The following is a 19,648-nucleotide window of genomic DNA, read 5'->3' as shown; positions in this document are numbered from 1 at the left end:
CAGACAGTGGTACCTAAATAACATTAAACCTTGTCTTCACATCTACTATTTATACTTGTCATATACTGAAACTAAAAAGAAAAATCAGTCCCATAAAAAAAGAGTAACCCTTCTGCCCGGCCTCCCAGGGCAGCGATCCCTGCTTCCCCGAGGCAGCGATTGCAGGGCCTTCCGCCCTCACCTTCAGTATTTTCCTGGGTTTCCAAGCCACTCTTCACACTGCTGCTTCTGAATCTTAGCTCTAGCTCTTTATCTAGTGACTTGTTACCGCGAGAGAAGAGGGTTTTTGCTCTCTTATGTACAGCTTTCATCCCCTCATCCTGCCAACAGTGCAAACCTTAATTTTTTGTTAGATTAGTATTCAGTATTTATATCATTAAGAAGATGAATGTTATTCACAGTTGAGTCAGATAGTTTAACAATAATCAAACTTGTTTCTTATACTATTTTTTATTTTCCTGGGAGTTAATAAGTGTTTCATTTTCATTTGCTTAAACATAGCTTTCACGGGTTCTTCTTAAACTCTGTGACAGAAGTGTGAGTTTCCTCTGTGTGTTCAGATGTGTCAGGTAATCTATCCATATTGTTTCCCCCTGTGAAGGCAGCGTTCTTGGAGCTCATCATTGTTAAATAGAGAAAGGTGACTGTCAGCCATGCCGTGGCTCACTCGGCTAATCCTCTGCCTGTGACACTGCTACCCCGGGTTCTAGTCCTGGTCAGGGCACCAGATTCTGTCCTGGTTGCTCCTCTTCCAGTCCAGCTCTCTGCTATGGCCTGGGAAGGCAGTGGAGGATGGCCCAAGTGCTTGGGCCCTGCACCTGCATGGGAGACCAGGAGGAGGCACCTGGCTCCTGGCTTCGGATCAGTGCAGCACGCCAGCCATAGCAGCCATCTGGGGGGGTGAACCAACGGAAAGAGGACCTTTCTCTCTGTCTCTCTCTACTCTCTCTCACTGTCTAACTCTGCCTGTCCAAAAAAAAAAAAAAAAAAAAAAGGTGACTGTCAAGGCTGGCTGAGTAACTGTCATTTTGGGAACCCCCTCCACCACTATCTTAGAGGTTTTCTGTGTATTCTCTGCCATGTTCTTTATGAGTTTACTCTTCCATTTAGTAGAACGTACTTTTGTTGTCTTATATGTCTGAAAAGATCTTCAGTCTCTCCTCAGACCCGACTGAAAGGTTATCTGTAGAATTCTGTTCTAGAAGTAAATTTCCCTCAGCAAGTTGGTTAGCTATGAATCTTTTAGACATTAACATCTGGTAATGGAAGATTAGAAAATTTGGGCCAGTTCATCAGCCTGAGAACAAATAAGAACATCAGGTTAAAAAATAATCTACTTGAAGTAAAGTGCTGTCAGGGTATTGAAAAACTCACATGTCAGGCTGTGGGCAAGGCTGGAGCCCCAGGGAGGCACCGTCAGCACTTAGAGCCATCATTAGTGGACACTGGAGAGGTGACGGAGACGGGACAGGCAAAGGCTGAACAGGACTTCTGAGAACTTCCAACAAGAAAATCTGAATGTGTAAGCATCTAGTAAAATACTTTTGAAAGAAATCTCTTTTTCTCTTGTTCTCTCCCTTATCTATATGAAAAAAGAGGCAGGACTACACAGGGAAATAGATAAAGTTACATTCACAGTTGGGGATTTGCTTAGTAGCTGATGGAATCAGACAGACATCTGTAGGGATAGAGATCAGCAGACTTGACCTCACTGATGTATGTAGGTTACTCTGCAGAGCTGCAGAGGACACGTTCTCTTCCTTACCAGTGACCTTGGCACAAGGCCAAGGCTGGAAATCACAGGTAAGAAGAAAAGACCCTGAAACTTTGCATGCTTTTTGGAAATTAAGACCTTAAGTTCTTAATGACTAATAGAGTCCAAAAGAGGTAGCAATGGAAATCAGAAAACGCAATGAGAAGAAATAAAAGTACACCTCAGACATGTAGGATGGAGATAAAGTGTCCCGCAGGGAACTTCATGGTCCTAAAGGCGTGTGTTAGGAAGAAGGAGTGTCTCACAGTCGGCGAGGGCAGGAAAGGAACTTGCTAAATACAGAGTGCAGAAAGAAGGGAATTTTAAAAAGACTTAAAGGTGAAAGCTTGGAAATGGTGGAAAAGGACACTTCCAGAAGTGAACTGGTGTAACTGTTCACCTGAGACAAACACTGTGGCCATAATTAAATACTAAAATAAAAAAAATGGAAAACAACAAAGGCTTCATACAAAACATGGCCAGAAGCAGCAGTAGAGATATGGGCATGTTTAGACATGATGGAATGGTCAGTTCACTGGGTCATGTTAATAATTCAGTTCTTTAAGTACTTAACACAGGTTTAAAGTAACAAAGTGAAGTGGTGTACAGCACAGTGGTTAAACTGCCGCTTGGTACACCCGCATCCCATTTTGGAGTGCCTGGTTCAAACCTTGGATGCTCTACTTCTGATCCAGCTTCCTGCTAATGTACAACCTGACAGACCGCAAGCTCAAGTATGTGGGCCCCTGCCACTTACATGGGAGACCTAGATGGAGTTCCAGGCTCCTAGCTTCAGGCTGGCCCAGCCTCAGCTGTTGCAGGCACTTGGGGAGTAAGTCCAGTGCTGGAATACCTACTCTCTTTGTTTCACTGCCTTTCAAATAAAATGAAAATAAATGAATACATTTGAAATACACTAAGCAAAAATGGATAAAATTAAGGAAAAAATTAAATAGATGGCATTGGGGAAGAGTTTAACACCGCTCTCTTAATAATTGATAGAATGGGCAGACAGAAAAGTCAGTAAGGTGAAGATTTGATCAAAATTAACAGAATTGGCCTACTTAAGCTAAATAGAACATCACATTGAATAGACAGCAAATGCATGATCCTTTCAGGTGAATATGGAACCCCTCCCACTACCGCCATTCAGATATCAATGTATTTCAAAAGATTGAAATTATATGTTTTTTTATGAAAGTGGGTTTAAGCTAAAAACAGAACAATCCAAGACCAGAAAATACTAAAATGCTTGGAAATTAAACAATACATAATGGCCCATGAGTCAAGAAGAAATCACAATGAAAATTACAAGATTTTAGACTAAATGATAATGAACTTGCTGCATGTAAGATTTGTAGAGTGTTCCTAATACAATTCCTAGAGAGAATTTTAGTTCTGTGTATCTTTCAGAAAAGAAAACTTATAACTCTGTGATCTAGGTATCTATTTTAAGAAATTAAAACATGGGCTGGCACTGTCGTGTAGCAGGTAAAGCCACTGCTTGCAGCGCCAGCATCCCACATGGGTGCCAGTTCGAGTCTTAGCTGCTTCACTTCTGATCCAGCTCTCTGCCAAAGCACCTGGGAAAGCAGCAGAAAATGTGGGAGACCTGGAAGAAGTTCCTGGCTCCTGGCTTTTGCCTGGCCCAGCTGTGGCTGTTGTGACCATTTGGGAAGTGAACCAACAGATGGAAGATCATCACTCTGTCTCTGTCTCTCTGTCTCTCTCTCTCTCTGTGTAACTATGGCTTTCAAATAAATAAAAAAAAATCTTAACAACAATAACAAATTAAGACCAAGCAAAGGAGAACATTGTAGTAAACATAACAGCAGAAACTAAAAAGATAGAAAATAACTGTATAAGAAAGCATGAACAAAGTCATTACTGATGTTTAAACAAATTAGTAAGATTGATAATCCTAGTAAGAAACATTAGGAAAAAGAGAATAGCTACTCGCTGGAACTGAAAAAAAGTAACCACTATACACTCTGTGAAGAGGATATTAGGAATTAATAGTAAAATTCATAGGAAAGCTCAGCACACAGGAAAAGTTAAAACTTGTGAATAGTGCCCTACCTGTTAAATTTATTATTGAACAACCTTTCCACAGAGAAACTTCTCTGGTTCAGCTGGCTTCCATGGCGAATTCTTCCAGGCATTTTAAAAAGTAACAAATTTTGTACAGAGTATTCCAGAGAACAGAAAAAAGATCCTCTTAGCACGTTTCATGAAAAACAGCATAATCTTAATTGTAAGGCCTAAGAAAAACATAACAGGAAAGGAGAATTACAGACCAATTCCTTATGAGCAAGAATGTGTGAAGCTGTTAAATAAAATATTAGCAAACTCAATCTAGCAATATATAAAAAGGATTTTACATTATGACCCAATTGGCTTATTCTAGACACTGAAGGTTGCTTTAATATTTGTAAATCTCTATAACTCACCACATTATCAGAGGACAAAACCCATAATTATCGCAAATGGTCCAGAAAAAGAATTTAATAAAATTGAATTATCCATTCATAATAAATTTTAAATCTCTTGGCAAACTAGAAATAAAAGGAAACTTCATTAATCTGATAAAGCGGTATAGGAGTCATAAAAGATTTCATGGAAATGTGTTTCATGAAGAAACTATGCATGAGTTCCAGAATTTTGCACCTAAATAAACCTATTTGCTTGTTAACACGTCTGCACAGGATCTAGGCTGAGGCACACAGGAGGTTACGACACGAGCTTGGAAAGAGCCCCTATCAGAACAGCACGAATTCTGCTAAAACTGAAGCAAGAACAAACATCAGATTGATGGTGAAGAATAGTGAAATCATTGGTGCTTTAGAAGAAGTTTATGGAGACAAAGTACTAAAGAAATGAGCAGCTTACAGATGGATAGCTCATTTTAAGAAGCAATGCGATGTTGAAGATGGAGCCTCCAGGGCAGACCATCTCTTACATCTTTAAGGAAAAGCTTAAGTGTATTCATCGTCACACTGAAGAAGACTAATGATTAACAGCAGAGACAATAGCCAACACCATAGACACCTCAGCTGCTTGAGCTGACACAGTTGTGAGTGAAAAGTTAAAGTGGGACAGGAGCCAGACACCTGTTGCAACCAGCTCAACCTCAAACAAGAGCAGAGGTTTGAAGGGGGTTATGATCCTGAAGGATTTCTTCCAAGAATCACAACAGATGTAACATGGTTTTATCAGGGACAGGCCTTGTGGCACAGCAGGTTGAGCTGCTGCTTGGGATGCCTGCCTCCCCTGTTACAGCCCTGGTTCAAGTCCTGGATCCAGCTTCTTGCTCATGGGCCAAGGTGATGGCCCAGGTACTTGGGGCCCTGCCACTCATATGGGAGACTCGGAGGAAGTTCCTGGCTCCTGGCTTTGGCCTATTGCAGGCAACTGGGGAGTAAACAAGTAGATGGAAGATGTTTTTCTTAAAAAAACAAGAAAAAATAGAAATACTTCTTTTCCAGTATGATCTTGAAGATAAAGCACAGTGAAAGCAATGGCCATCACAAGGTGGACGTGGTCCAGTCAAAGCAAAAGCTGACCAGGCAGGAGCAAAGGCCATCGCAATGTTTTTTTCCTGTGCTCAAGACACAGTATTTCCTTAGTCACTTGCTGAGCTCTCTGACACTTTATTATTTTTTTTAAGATTTATTTATTTGAAAGAGAGAGGAGAGAGGTCTCCCACCTCCAGATTCACTCCCCAAAGGCACACAACAGTCAGGGGTTTAGGCCAAGTTGAAGCCAGGAGCCCAGACTTCCATGCTGGTCTCCCACATGGTAGATAAGGGCCAGCTACTTGGGCCATCTTTCTCTGCTTTCCCAGATGTGTTAGCAGGGAGCTGGATAGGAAGCTGAGCAGTCGGGCTCAAACTGGTGCTCTGACCTGGCATGCTGGCATTGTAGCAGCAGCATAACCTGCTGTGCCACAACACCAACCCCTTTATTGCCGTGTTGAACATTCTTCTAATTTGATTGAACTTTAGAAAGACTCCCTCCTTACCTCCTCCAAAACCTCCTAGAATTCTGTATTGTAATTGCCTCAACTTCTTCCTCTTTTAGGAAGTTTAGATTTCTGCATTCTCATTTGGTATGTTGTGATGAGATGACTACCTCTTGTTCCTGTTTTCCATCTCTGTCTCCGCTTATCAATAGATGAAAAATTGTTAAAGATTATTGATTTAAGAAGGAGAGAGAGAGACCAAGAAAGCTCCCATCTCATCTGGTGGCTAACTCCCCAAGTGCCTGCTTGAGCTGGGGCTGAGCTGAGAACCAAAACACTATCCAGGTCTCCCATGAGTGGAAGGAACCCAATTATTTGAGCCAGCCCCCCTGCCTTCCAGAGTCTGCATTGGCAGGAAGCTGGAGTCAGTAGCTAGAGCTGGGTATTCAACCCAGGTGCACTGATATGGGACACGGGCATCTTTTTTTTTTTTTTTTTTTTTTTGACAGGCAGAGTGGACAGTGAGAGAGAGAGACAGAGAGAAAGGTCTTCCTTTGCCGTTGGTTCACCCTCCAGTGGCCGCCGCGGCCGGCGCGCTGCGGCCGGCGCACCGCGCTGATCCGATGGCAGGAGCCAGGAGCCAGGTGCTTTTCCTGGTCTCCCATGGGGTGCAGGGCCCAAGCACCTGGGCCATCCTCCACTGCCTTCCCAGGCCACAGCAGAGAGCTGGCCTGGAAGAGGGGCAACCGGGACAGAATCCGGCGCCCCGGCCGGACACGGGCATCTTAAACAGTAGGCTCACCCCAATAGATGAGATTCTGACTGGTTTTCATGAGAAATACTTCTGGATGCACACAGATATGAGGGTGAGGCATGAAATAGCTGTGGCCAGCTTCCAATAATTGAAAAGTGGGTTGGGATAACTTACTGTGGCTGGTGGAACTGATTTCTATGAAGCTGGCTAAATTGTAGCAGGTACAAGCCCTTGTTGTCTTGAAGTCTGACATTACTGTTTTACACTTTGACTTGTATCTTATCCCTGAAGTCACACAGATTTGTGTGCATGTATGTGAAGTATTCTTGGTTTCCAAGAATCTTAAAACTTGATTTCTCTTTTTTTATGAGATTTTTTTATGAAAATCTTTGGGGAGAATACATCAGAGCATGTGAGAGCATGAGTTTTCATCTCAGTTTAGAAATTCTAGAACAGTTGTTTGTTCTCCGGTTGTTTTAAATAACTAGATATTTGACCTCCTGAGAAGTGGGATATTACCGTATACATACATTTGAGAACCTGAATATAAAACAAGTCCAAAATGTATTTCCTATGTTTCTCTTTCAAGGGTATTTCACTGCTAATAATGAAAAGTGTTATCACCTATCTACTTTTTAGGTTGGAAGGTTGCATCAGCAGATGGAAGAACATGAGAAAATCAAGCAAGAGATGGCTATGGAGTATAAACAAGAGTTAACGAAACTACATGAAGAAGTAAGATGTTAATTCTGTTACACATTGTGTAGTTCTGTTTCTTTTACCTGTGAGAATTTTGTTAATGAGAGCCAGTTTCTGCTTTGTAAAGAACCTTGCCTAATAATGTGTTTGATGTTACCCAGAACAAGAATTCTAGAATATTTACTCTCATGGTTTAGGAAAAAAATAGTTTTGGCTTTATTTCATTCCAAAGTACTGCTCTCTTGCTTACTGAATATTGGTGCCTGACAAGAGTATGGTTTGAGAACCCCAGACCTAGAAAACATGAAAAGCTTTTTTGTTGCTTTTATAATGGAGGGTAGGAGTGAAGTCCTTAAGTACAAGGCTATTAAAATTAAAGTTTTGTTTAAGTATTATCTTTTCTTTGAAGACATTCCTTTGGTAGTATTTATTTTCTACATGTGATTTTAAGTTTTGTTTTGTATTTTAGTTTGTGAGTCTAATGTGCTCTCAATCTGTTTCCAGTGGTACTGGTTACCACTGCTCTTGCTTTAATAATGCTGATTTGTCCTACCACTGCTGTTTTCAAATTTCGTAGATTTTAAGTATATAAGTAACTATTTTTCTACAGTTAGGCAGACTGAAAAGAAGCTATGAAAAGCTGCAGAAAAAGCAAATAAGAGAATTCAGAGGAAATGCCAAAAATCACAAAGAAGATCGTTCTGAAATTGAGAGGTTAACTGGAAAAGTAGAGGTATGTTCACAGTAATAATTTGTTTTTGGTGATTGCCAGCCTTCCTGTAGGAAAATGCTGTTACTAATGGTGCGGTTTCATGAAGCCAGTTTGCTACCATCTCCTAGAGTGCCAGTGAGCTATTTCAGAGGTGGAGGGGCCCCCATCCATCCCATCATCCTCTAGTTCCCGTGGTTGACAGGGTTACTAGCCATTAGTCGTTCTCAGCAGGGCAGGACCTCCCTGAGAGGACACTTGGAAATGTAGGGACATTGGTTTTGGTTGTCAGTGACAGCACATGAAGCTGGCGTTCAGGGGCCAAGGACCAGGGACCTTCAACATGCCTGGGACTGATGCCCACAGGGAGCGTGACTTGTACTCAGGAGGCAGTATCTGCCCCATGGAGAGACGCTGACCACTAATGACCAGCAGTCCTCCTTAGGCAGTGTCCTTGCCCGAACTCTCGGTGTATCTCGAGCCTCTGGCTGACGTTATTTTTCTGAAGAGTGGGCAGCTCCATGCTTGTTGTCTGTACTGATTCCCTAGGGGACCTAAGAAGTTGCTGAAGGAGCAGCACAGGGCTGCCACTCGTTGCTCCTTGGAAGCCTCACTCCCTTCGTGTCTTCCCTGTCAGCGCTTCAGCACACACAGGAACCGCACGGGGGACTTTTGGGCCCTCAGAGATCGAGTCCAGTAGCATGGCATGGAACCTAGGGGTGTGCAGGTTATCCAGCTCCCCCAGCCGATTCTAATTGGAGAAACATTGTTCAACCTCCGGGTGACCCGTCACTCAAATATACCAGCATATTAGTGCTACCTAGAATTACAATTTATGAGTTTAATATTCTTTTACCTCTCAGTATTTGTGTGCATTTCAAGAGCTTAGAATTGGAGAACTGTTCAAATACTCGTCCCCTCCTGCTCTCTTCAGTGATTGCTTTTGCTGCCCGAACCCCGTCCTGTGCTACTTGCTCCTCGTTGCTGTTTGCTGAACAACTCTTCTTTGTAAACTCCACCTTTGTTTCTCATGTCAGAAGCCTGCACCACCAGTCAGCGTACATACAACCAAGGTGGTCCCCGTCAGGTCCCGAGGTTACTCCCCTGGCTTGGGGATTTGGGCTCCCAGCTCAGTGTCATTATCTCCAACATCCTTCTCATAACTGTGGAGCATTTCAGTATCCACAGGATGATGCTGTTAGTATCTTGGCTTCAGAGTCCCTTGGCATTGTTTCCTTTTTTTTTTTTTTTTTAAGATTTATGTTTTATTTGAAAGGCAGAGTTACAGAGAGAGAGAGAGCTTCCATCCGCTGGTTTACTCCCCAAGTGGCTGCAATGGCCAGAGGTGGGCCAGACCGAAGCCAGGAGCCAGGAGCTTCTTCCAGATCTCCCATGTGGGTGACAGGGCCCCAAGCACTTGGACCATCCTCCACTGCCTTCCTAGGCCATAGCAGGGAGCTGGAGCAGAAGTGGAGCAGCCTGAATCGAACCAGTTCCCGTACGGGGTGCCGGTGCTGCAGGTGGCAGTTTAACCTGCTAAGCCACTGCACCAACCCCATCCTTTCCTTCTGTCTTAGGTATTTTCATCTCATCTCTGTTCCATCCACGTACTCCTGTTGCATCTCTTAGGCCTCAGTATTACCAGTATTTGCAAACCCTGTAGAATTGCATTTTTAAGCATCTCTGTTGACTACTATCCTATCTTCTCAGCTATGCTCCCTGGAGTCCTTTGATTTTCAAGTCGTTAGCCATCCCTTAAAGCAACTGAATTCTGTCACCATTTCACTGTTCTACATCTACTTCCCACCTTGAGATTAAATTTCATGGTTACATTCCTTACCTTCCCCCTCATCTGCCGTGCTCCTCAGACTTGGAGCACCTGTCCCCGCACCCTCAGCTGTCAGTGCTTTCTTCCTTTCTGGTCAAAGATGGGTGAGATGGCCATCTCACCCATCTGCATCTGTGCCTATAGACCCTGCCTGCCCTCCTGGAGGAGTTAGCCATGCCCTCCTCCTTCTCGGCCATTCCCCTCTGTCCTCTTAAATAACCTCTCTTCTCTGCCCCGTTTTCTCCTTCATTATATAACTACGTTTCTTCAGGTACCTGTACTTCTCTGCTGTTTGGCAGCAACTCAGTAATGTTTTTGCCCCCTCAAACTGTGGAAATGTTTAGGTGGCGGTCACCCGAGACCTCCACATTCCTGAAGCCTGGTGCTTGTGCTCGTCTTTCTCTTCCTGTCTGCAGCTGTGGCTAAGCTGTGGTCTCTTCCTGCTCCTCAGAACACATTCTTGATTTGGCTTTGAGAAAAAACACATTTTCTTTGTTTTTCTCCTATCACAATAGCCACTCTTTCTCAATCTCCCTTGTTCGCTAACCTTTTAATGTTGGAATACCCTAGAGGAATGTCACTCGACTTCCCCCCCCCCTGCCCCCCGCCCAGCCCCGTCCTGCCCCGCCCCATCTATGCTCATTCCCCTGCTGATTTCATTCAGTCTTGTAGCTTTAACACTATGTTTGACCACAATTCCCAAATTGGTTTTATTTATATGTGTGTGTGTGTGTGTGTGTGTGTGTGGTCTGACCTTTTTGTTGGAAAACAACTTTCTACTGCCTGTGTCACATCTGCACTGTGTTACCTAATACTGTGCCAGACTTAGCATGGTCCTGACTTTCTCTTCCCAATACCAGTTTCTGTTTCGGTTCCATTCTTCAGTTTGCTTCAGCCTAAAACCTTGGAGTCATCTTTGACTTCTCTTTTCATGGCATAGCAGCCAGATGATTGTGCCGTATTCCAGCCAGCGTGTCACCTCCTGCACAGCGACCTCCTGGTAGCTTCTGAAAGTCAAACTTGCCTCAGTGAATTACACAGCTCCACATCGTTAACTGCCTGGCCTCGTCCCTCTTTGCTTCCCTTTTCTCTCATTCCCTTCCAGCCACGCCAGCCTTCTTAGTCACACAGACACCCCAGGATGCTTCCGCTTGAGGGTTGTTCACCTCTGTCTCCCTAGGTGTTTACTCACTGCAATCCCCAGCTCTGAGTACTCCAAGCTGTGCACGTGTTCCCTTCCTCTGTAGGGCACAGTGGCCATCCTCTGTGTGGTATATGAGCGTGTCGCCTATTGCCCTCTGAATAAATGGGGCTTGGATTTCTGTTTGCTTTGCTACCTAGATCCCTAACTGGCACTAACATGGCATAGGATGAATGGGTGCATACCAGGAATCTGATTAGCAGGTGTCCCGAGGAGCAGACGACTTCTAGAGTTGAGAGTCCTGGGGGACAGTGGTAGGACTTTCCTCTCCCTTCGATTGTCCCATTTTCATGAATAAGGGGCTCGTTTCCTTGGTCATGCAATTTGAAGTTACTGTTGATTCATTGTTGATTTTATACTATTTGACTTTGGTTTACAATTATCTGTTAAAATTTACCACAGATTTCCCTTACTATTCAAATCTTTTGCAGTTTTTCTGTTGAGATAATAGTTTGGACATTAAAGAATTCTGTGTTCTCTGAATCTACTTGGTTCCTGAGCTTTATACACTGAGAAATTAGAAGTAAGCTAGCAAGGGCCTCACCTGAAAATTTGCTTTAATCTATTCAGTTCCTAGGTCTGGATAACAAGAATGTGGATAGTGAGGGACATCTGTAATCATGTTTTGAAGTTTCAGTTATCTTAGCCTAAGTTTCCAGAAAAATTAAAAAAAAAAATTGCAGCAACCCTTAGGTGGCAGCAAATCTATGAAAATCATCACCAACCCAGAGTTCAGCATCTGGATTTCACACTCTTCACCATTGCGGTGTTAAATCTAGAAAGACAGATGGCCGGAGGGCACAGTATGTGAGGACGTCAGTATTACTGGTCGGTTCTATCAGCTAAGTGGGTAATGGGGCCCCTGCCGTGGAGAGGAGTGCCAGTGTACCCAGAGCTGTGGGGAAGGTTAAAGTAGAAGTGAACCTGGGAGCTGGCGACAGGGAGGGAAGCACGTGAAGTTAAGGACCTTCATTGCCTCTGCAGGAATTCCGTCAGAAGTCGCTGGACTGGGAGAAGCAGCGTTTGATTTATCAGCAACAGGTGTCTTCTCTGGAGGCACAGAGGAAGGCGCTGGCTGAACAGTCAGAGATAATTCAGGTAGGCTGAGGATGTTTTAAAATAACGAGAGGCAGGCAGATTTTGATGAAATTGGACCACCTGCGTGACTTCGTGGTGCCGGCCAGTCTCTGTCTCAGCTTGGTTCTGCTCTCTGCTGTTTGCCTGGAGCAAGCCTCCCTTCTGCTTACAGCATGTCCTCTTTAGCATGTCCACGGCTCGCCTCCCTCCTGCCCTTGCACAGCTGCACGCCCACTCTGCGGGCCACGCTGCCCTGGGGTCCACGTGCTCCTTGTCTGCTGTCCTCGCTCTCGCTGCCTCGCTCGCTCTGTGCTCACTCTGTTCATGTCGCTCTTCTCAGCTTGGTCTTGCGTGCTGTCCACGTCTCCCCTTCTCTCTTGCTGCCATCTTCCTTCCCTTTCCCATTTCCTTGTGTGTCTGTCTCTGGATTTCTTGGTTCTCCCTCTGTCCAGGCCTTGTTCCATCTCATAGCTGGGGAACCTCAGGCAGTCTGCCTATTTGGACTCAAATGCTGAGAGATTCACACTTTGTTGGTGCCCACGCTAGCTGAAAGTAGTGTCCTTTAGGCAATGACACTTTTGAAAAATATTTTTTAAAAAGGTTTTTATTTATTTATGTTTACTTATTTGAAAGGCAGAGAGAGAAGGACAGATGGAGGGCGAGACCTTCTGTCTGCTGGTGCATTCCCCAAATATCCACAACATCTGAGGCCAGGCCAGGCCAAAGCAGGTCTTGCACGAGGGTGGCAGGGATGCAGGCACCTGAGCCCTCACCTGCTGCCTCCCAGGGTGTGGATTAGCAGGAAGCTGGAATCAGGAGCAGAGTCGGGACTCGAACCCAGGCACTGCAGTATGGGCTGCTGGTGTTCCACGTGGCACCTAAGTGCTGCAGAGACACTGTTTAAAACACCGATAGAAAATTCTTATTGAAAAGTTAGCTGAAACCTAAGAATGCATACCTCATTTAGGAATATGTCTACTTAGAACATAGCTCATTTGCTTTTTCAGTTATAGTCCAGAACAGGCGAGGAAATGAAGAGAGAACATGATTGTTTAGGACCACCACCTGTACTAGATGCTGTCTCAGGGCTTCTGGGTGCAGGTTGTTAGTTACCTGTTTAACATCATGCTCTTCTGTCAAGGTCGGTGGTGGTCTCCCTTTTATAGAGAACAGACTTGGATTAGTTAAGAAGCCCCTCCTCCCCCCACACACATTTAAAAAGATTTTTTGCACTTATTTGGTGTTTTAAGGCTTTTTGTTTGTCCTCACTGAAATACCAGCGGTCAGTCTACCAAGAATGGCTCTGCTGTGACTTCACCCATAATGGCAGGAGTGGCCCATAGCAACCCCAGAAACCAAATTATTTTGTTTCCTTTTGTTTATTTGAAGGGAAGAGACAAAAACAGAGAAAGAGAGATCTTCCATCCTCTGATTCACTACCCAGATGACCACAACAGCCAGGACTGGGGAAGGCCTGGACTTCCATCCGGGTTTCCCTTGTGGGTGGCACAGGCTCAAGGACTTGGGCCATCTTCCATTGCTTTTCCAGACACATCAGCAGGGAGCTGATCAAAGTGGGGCAGCTAGAATTCTTAACTGGTGCCCATTTGGGATGTCAGCATCACAGACAGCAGGTTAACCTTCTGCACCACAGTGCCAGCTCCAACACATTATTTTCTAGGCCATAGCCAGCAATGTAGCCAGAGCAAACCAGGAAAATCCTGAGATGTGTAGACTATAGTTTTTTGACCTAAAGGATAAAGCACTATACAATCCTAATAGCTATGAGATATTGTTAGATTTTAACTGTAGCCTTAGATTAGCAAAAAAGCAAATTGAGTCTTAATTTTTACAGTTTTCAATTATTTATCTGCGAAGTGTTATAATTGATTGCAGATACTTTAATCAAATTACTGTTATCCAGTTTTAAATTACTTTTGTGATGATCAACTCTGCATAATTAAAATTTCATTGTTAGTAAAAATGGGATTTTTATTTATCATAATTTGGCAAGGGCTAGAAGAAGAAGCCCTTAAAGAGCCAACATTTGTTTTCCCTCCTAACATTATTTGAATTATCCTTCTGATAATTTTGTTTAAACTAAAATTATCTGATTTTTCAACTAAAAAAATTTTGTTTCTAAATGTGTTTCTCTTTCTTCCTTAGCAAACTAAAGAGAATAAAATCTGTGGACCAATGTTGTGTGGTCCTCATTTCTTAAACACTTAAGTAAACATCCGTAGACATTCATAGTTACCATCTTCTTGCCGGTCTTTTTTGCTGTGGTGGTGGTAGAATGCCTGTGACAACTTCTGCCTCCTTAACTGTTTTTAAGTGGGTGGTACGTTAGCGTCAACTCTGCGAAGTGCTGGGCAGCAGATCCCCAGAAGGATTTCATCTCACAGAACTGAAACCGTACCCTTCTCTCCTTTTTATTAACACTAATGCTGTCTTCTTTCCCAGCAGGTTAACTGCAGTGTGCCAGTATCACATTAACAGAATAAGTCACTTCTTCATATTATCTCAGTGTAGTTTAATACCCAGTCTGTTCACATTGCCCCACTGTGTTCTTACAGTTGCATGTTGTAGTCCGAGTCCGGTCAGGGGGGGGAAGTTTGTCACCACTGAAGGGTAGCAATAAAACATCTGGGAGATTGGCAAATGCATGGCCCCTCCCCCAGGAAAAATTCCTTGGCGTGAATTTTTTCCTTATATGTTTCTAATGTCTAAGAGTAGAATTCAGAAATAACTCTCACTCTTTGAGTCACTTCTCTTGAGTTCTTTCCTTTCCATCAGCTATTAAAATTACACAATACATATCATTTTAGAAAAATGAGGAAATGTAGCTAAAATGAGAATTAAAGTCACAATTCTCTCTTTTAGATGTTTACCACGATTGTCATTTTGATGTAAGTGCCTGTGCTTTCTGTGCCCGTGTACAACGTACATCGCACGACATACATTTGATAGGAAAACTGGGCTGTGTGCATGAAAGGAGGAGCTGGTAACAGGCAGCAGCTGAACATACAGGGGTTAGCACTTTATTTGCTCTGTACTTGTGTGCATTTGAAATTTTCCATGAAATATTTTAAAGTGTGCCTCAAAAAGTTCATGGAAAAATGAAATTAAGAGACAAGTTTCTTTTTTTTTTTAAAGACTTTTTTTATTTATTTAGTTGAAAGTCAGAGTTACACAGAGAGAGAGAGAGGAGAGAGAGAGAGAGAAGAGGTCCTCCGTCCGCTGGTTCACTCCCCAATTGGCCGCAATGGCCGGAGCTGGGCCGATCTGAAGCCAGGAGCCAGGAGCTTCCAGGTCTCCCACGCGGGTACAGGGGCCCAAGGACTTGGGCCATCTTCTACTGCATTCCCAGGCCACAGCAGAGAGCTGGACTGGAAGAGGGGCAGCCGGGACTCGAACCGGCGCCCATATGGGATGCCGGCCCTTCAGGCCAGGGCGTTAACCCGCTGCACCATGGCGCCGGCCCCGAAGAGACAGGTTTCTTTTGGCACGTAAACATTTTGAAATCCATGGGAAATTTAATAATAATATGCTTTTTCCATGACCTTTCTGAAGGCTCCCTCTCAGAGTGCTGCGTATATCAACTTACTAAGTCAGCTTTTTGAAGATGCCCTATAGAGTGCTTATTACTAAGTCACAGAACTATATTAAGAACTTTCAAATACAGTATTCTATTCAATTTTTTTAAAGATTTATTTATTTATTTGAAAGACAGAGTTACAAAGAGGCAGATGCAGAGAGAGAGAAGTTGTCTATCCCCTGGTTCACTCCCCAGATGGCTGCAAGAGCTGGAGCTGTGCCAGTCTGAAGCCAGGAGCCAGGAGCTTCTTCCAGGTCTCCCACATCAGTGTAAGGGCCCAAGGACGTAGGCCATCTTCTACTGTTTTCCCAGGCCGTAGAAGTAGAGCAGCTGGGATTGAACTGGTGCCCACTTAGGGCATAGCTTTACTTGCTATACACCACAGCTCCAGCCCAGAACAGTCATTCTTAAAGATTTTAGTATATGCTTTTGTGTCCTGCGAAGCTGGGAAGTCCTGGCCTGGCTGAGGACGCCGGAGCTCGTTGTCATCCTCAGTGTGTCTTCAAGCCATCTGCTGCCTCCAGGCTCCTCAGTAGAAAACTGTGACCACACCCACTGAAGTATTTTAATATCTATTGTCAAAGTGCTCTCCAGAGTTGGATCGATACAGACTTTCTAGCAATGTATGAGAATGTCCATTTCTCAACATTGAACCCTTTTTTTTTTGTCTCCTCCGAATTTTAGACCTGTCTTTGCCAATCTAATTAGGGGAAAAATGGTACTACCTGATTAGTTTTTTAATTTGCATTTCTGTGATTCTGAATGGGGTTGAACTTTCATCTGTTTTCTAGCCATTTTCATTCTATGTAAATTGTGTCTTTTGCCTTTTTTCTTTTATGATGTGTACATTTTACTGTTTTGAAAGAGCTCTTCAGACAGTGAGTGTGGACTATAAGCCTTTTGCTGTTCTGTGTTTACCCAATTCACATTAATTTTGTCAAGCAGTTTTATGAAAATATATTGTTTTATAAACAATTATTTAGAACCACTTAATTATGTCAGTTTTTTTCTTTAAGGTTCCAATCTTTGATATCATACTATACAGTCTTAAGCCAAGATTTCTTCTACTGCTTTGTAATTTAATTTGTATTATATCTAAAAATTGTTTTGGTCTAAGGTATCTGACAAAAGTGCAAATTTTTTTCAAATGATTATCTACATGATTTATTGATTGTTACATCTTGAGGATTTGACAGAATGCAGAATCATAAATGAATATACTAGCCAACATTTTTAAAAGAAAAGTAATGGAGGGTATTCTATCATATTAAAATGTGTTTCATTAAAAAGTACCAGTTTTAAACAATGTGATTTATTAGATGCAGTGACAGAATGATGGTTACATAAGGATAAGAAAAGGATTGGTATAATTTGAAATGCAAGGTCCTTTCTGTTTAGAAAGCAAGAAATCACCTGCTCTCTTCCCCCTTCCCTAGGTAATACAATTGTGAAAAGGAAGGGTCTGGGGAAATCTTGGTGAACACAGAGAACATCTGAACGAAAGTTAAAAATTTAGCCTGCACAGAGTGTAAGATATTTAGCTGATAAGTAATATGTGAGAAAGTAGAGGTGCATATATGTTTTCCTTTTGAAATATTTAGCTATAGGATAATATTTGAGTTAATTTTAAACCCACTGTTCGATATATGTAAGGATGTACATTGGATTTTTAAGTACAACTTAGGAAGAAAGGAGGATCTGAAACGTTAATGTGTTGTGGTAGAATTATAGAGTTAATTGAAATGTCCCAGACCTCCTGCTGACGGTTCCTAGTGACACAGACACAGCAGTGGAGAGAGGCTCTCAGAGGGAGCCGGATTCTCAGGGAGTGCTGCAAGCCAGTGGCCTGCACAATGCGTTTGGAGGTGATGTTGATGGAGAGTTTGGTAAGGGATTGACGTCTGAGGTGACCTCACCTTCATACTAGCATTCTTTGGAAAATAAAACACCTTTGTTGCTTCAGATCCCATTTGTTCTCAATAACTTCACTGTCTGGGAAAATCATTTCCTTGGAGCACCAGGAAGTATATACCACAGAGCCAGAAGGGGATTTGGATTCTACCTCCAATCCCCAGCCCTTCCCTGTTCTCTCCTACCCTTTAGCTGCCCACTTGTGTTTCGTCTCTGTGATGGAAATCACCTGCCTGCTTGCCGGCTAGCTTGCACACCTTCTTTCTTTCCTTCCTTCCTCACTATTTTATTTATTTTTTAAAATTTTTATTTATTTATTTGAGAGGTAGTTACAGACAGAGGAAGGGGGGGAGAGAGAGGTCTTCCATCTGCTGGTTTATTCCCGAAATGGCTGCAACGGCTGAAGCTGAGCCAACCCGAAGCCAGGAGCCAGCAGCTTCTTTTGGGTCTCCCATGCACGGGCAGGGGCCCAAAGACTTGGGCCATCTTCTACCTTTTTCCCACGCCATAGCAGAAAACTGGATCAGAAGTGGAGCAGCCGGGTCTCGAACCAGCACCCATATGGGATTCCAGCACTGCAGGCGGCGGGTGGCTTTACTGGCTACACCACAGTGCTGGGCCGTTTTTATTTTTAATTGACATATAATGTAACAGTCCCATATGTGTATAGAGTATGTAATGATCACATTTATCAATTCTTTGTGGTAAGAACTTTCAAGCTCTCTGTTCTGGTTCTTTATAAAGTGTACATCAAATTGTTGTAAACGAGAGCCATCCTAGTGGGTTATTCCTTCTAACTGTATTTTTGTACCCATTATCCAACCTCCCTACATCTTTCTACCTCCTTAATTTAGTTTTAGCCTCATCTGCTGTGATTTATGTGTTGAAATAATTCCACTCACTCCAGTAAACTAATTAGAATGATAAATGTTAGATTAATAAGGGAAATTTCTGGTTCAAAAAAATTAGTGGCAGTGGTTAGTGCAAACAAAAAAAAATTTAAAAACATGTTAGCCTTAAAATACCCCTAAAGCCAGGTATTTGAAATAGTTGTTTTATAAATGATTTATATGATTATTTCTGATTTTTTAGTATCAAAAGAGTTATTCTAGAGTTTACCTAGTGCAACACTAAGATAAAATATGGAGGCCGGCACCATGGTTCACTTGGTTAATCCTCTGCCTGCAGCACCGGCATCCCATATGGGCACTGGGTTCTAGTCCTGGTTGCTCCTCTTCCAGTCCAGCTCTCTTCTGTGGCCTGGGAAGGCAGTGGAGGATGGCCCAAGTGCTTGGGCCCTGCACCCACATGGGAGACCAGGAGGAAGCACCTGGCTCCTGGCTTCGGATTGATGTAGCTCGGACCATGGTGGCCATTTGGAGGGTGAACCAATGGAAGGAAGACCTTTCTCTCTGTCTCTCTCTCTCACTATCTTTCTGATAACTAACTCTATCTGTCAAATAAAAAATAAATAAATAAAAAAAGTGAGTCACGTGTATAATTTTAAAATGTTCTAATAGTTGCATTTAAAAAGTAAAAATGGTAAAGTTAATTTAAAAATATTTTTATTTAACCCAGTTTGTCAAAAATATCATTGCAACATTTATAAGTAGATAACGTATGTTTTTAACCAAGTCTTTGAAATGCAGTGTATGTTTCACACTCAGTTCAGAGCAGCCGCAGCTCAGACGCCCAGTAGCCAGTGACTGCCAGGGTGGACAGTGTAGGCCTCCTGTGTTCATGCTAGCTAATGAAAATTTAGGATTTGTCTTTCTCATTGTACTTAAAAACACTTTGTGTATTTTTATATGACTGAAATAGTAAATCAAAAAAGGAAGCTATGTTCTTGGTTCTTCAAAACAGGAGTTGGTTAATTTTTAAGTAGAGTAAATCTAGACCCACTAGATAAACTCTAACTTCAACACTGAGCTTACTTTAAGAATGTAGGTTGGGGCCTGTGGCTTAGTGGGCTGAGCATTGGTTCTAGTCCCAGTGGCTCCTCTTCTGATCCAGCTCTCTGCTGTGGCCTGGGAAAGCAGTAGAAGATGCCCAAGTCCTTGGGCCCCTGCACCCACCCACATGGGAGACCCAGAGAAAGCCCCTGGCTCCTGGGCAGTGGTTTCCCAGCTGTGCCCTGCCAAGCCCTGGGTCTGCTAG

General features: G+C 43.1%; 1 protein-coding gene across 29 annotated transcripts in view; it reads left to right on the top strand.

Moving 5' to 3' along the window:
* The window catches only part of CEP63 (centrosomal protein 63), a 47,767-nt gene that overhangs the window by 12,147 nt on the left and 15,972 nt on the right, over nucleotides 1–19,648 (top strand). For 20 of the 29 annotated variants that reach the window (XR_011388199.1, XR_011388198.1, XR_007908721.2 and 17 more), the window contains 3 exons: nucleotides 7,108–7,203; nucleotides 7,778–7,900; nucleotides 11,890–12,003. Coding sequence is in view for 26 of the 29 variants with exons in the window: in XM_070072799.1 (XP_069928900.1) it covers nucleotides 7,108–7,203; nucleotides 7,778–7,900; nucleotides 11,890–12,003 (333 nt within the window). In the remaining 3 variants the exon portion in view is untranslated. The remainder of the gene's footprint in view (nucleotides 1–7,107; nucleotides 7,204–7,777; nucleotides 7,901–11,889; nucleotides 12,004–19,648) is intronic. The other 9 variants (XM_070072793.1, XM_070072792.1, XM_070072802.1 and 6 more) reach the window with 1 other exon arrangement.

The sequence above is a fragment of the Oryctolagus cuniculus genome, chromosome 4, assembly GCF_964237555.1.
Source record: "Oryctolagus cuniculus chromosome 4, mOryCun1.1, whole genome shotgun sequence".
Lineage (NCBI taxonomy): Eukaryota > Metazoa > Chordata > Mammalia > Lagomorpha > Leporidae > Oryctolagus > Oryctolagus cuniculus.
This window is presented reverse-complemented; position numbering and strand designations above follow the sequence as displayed.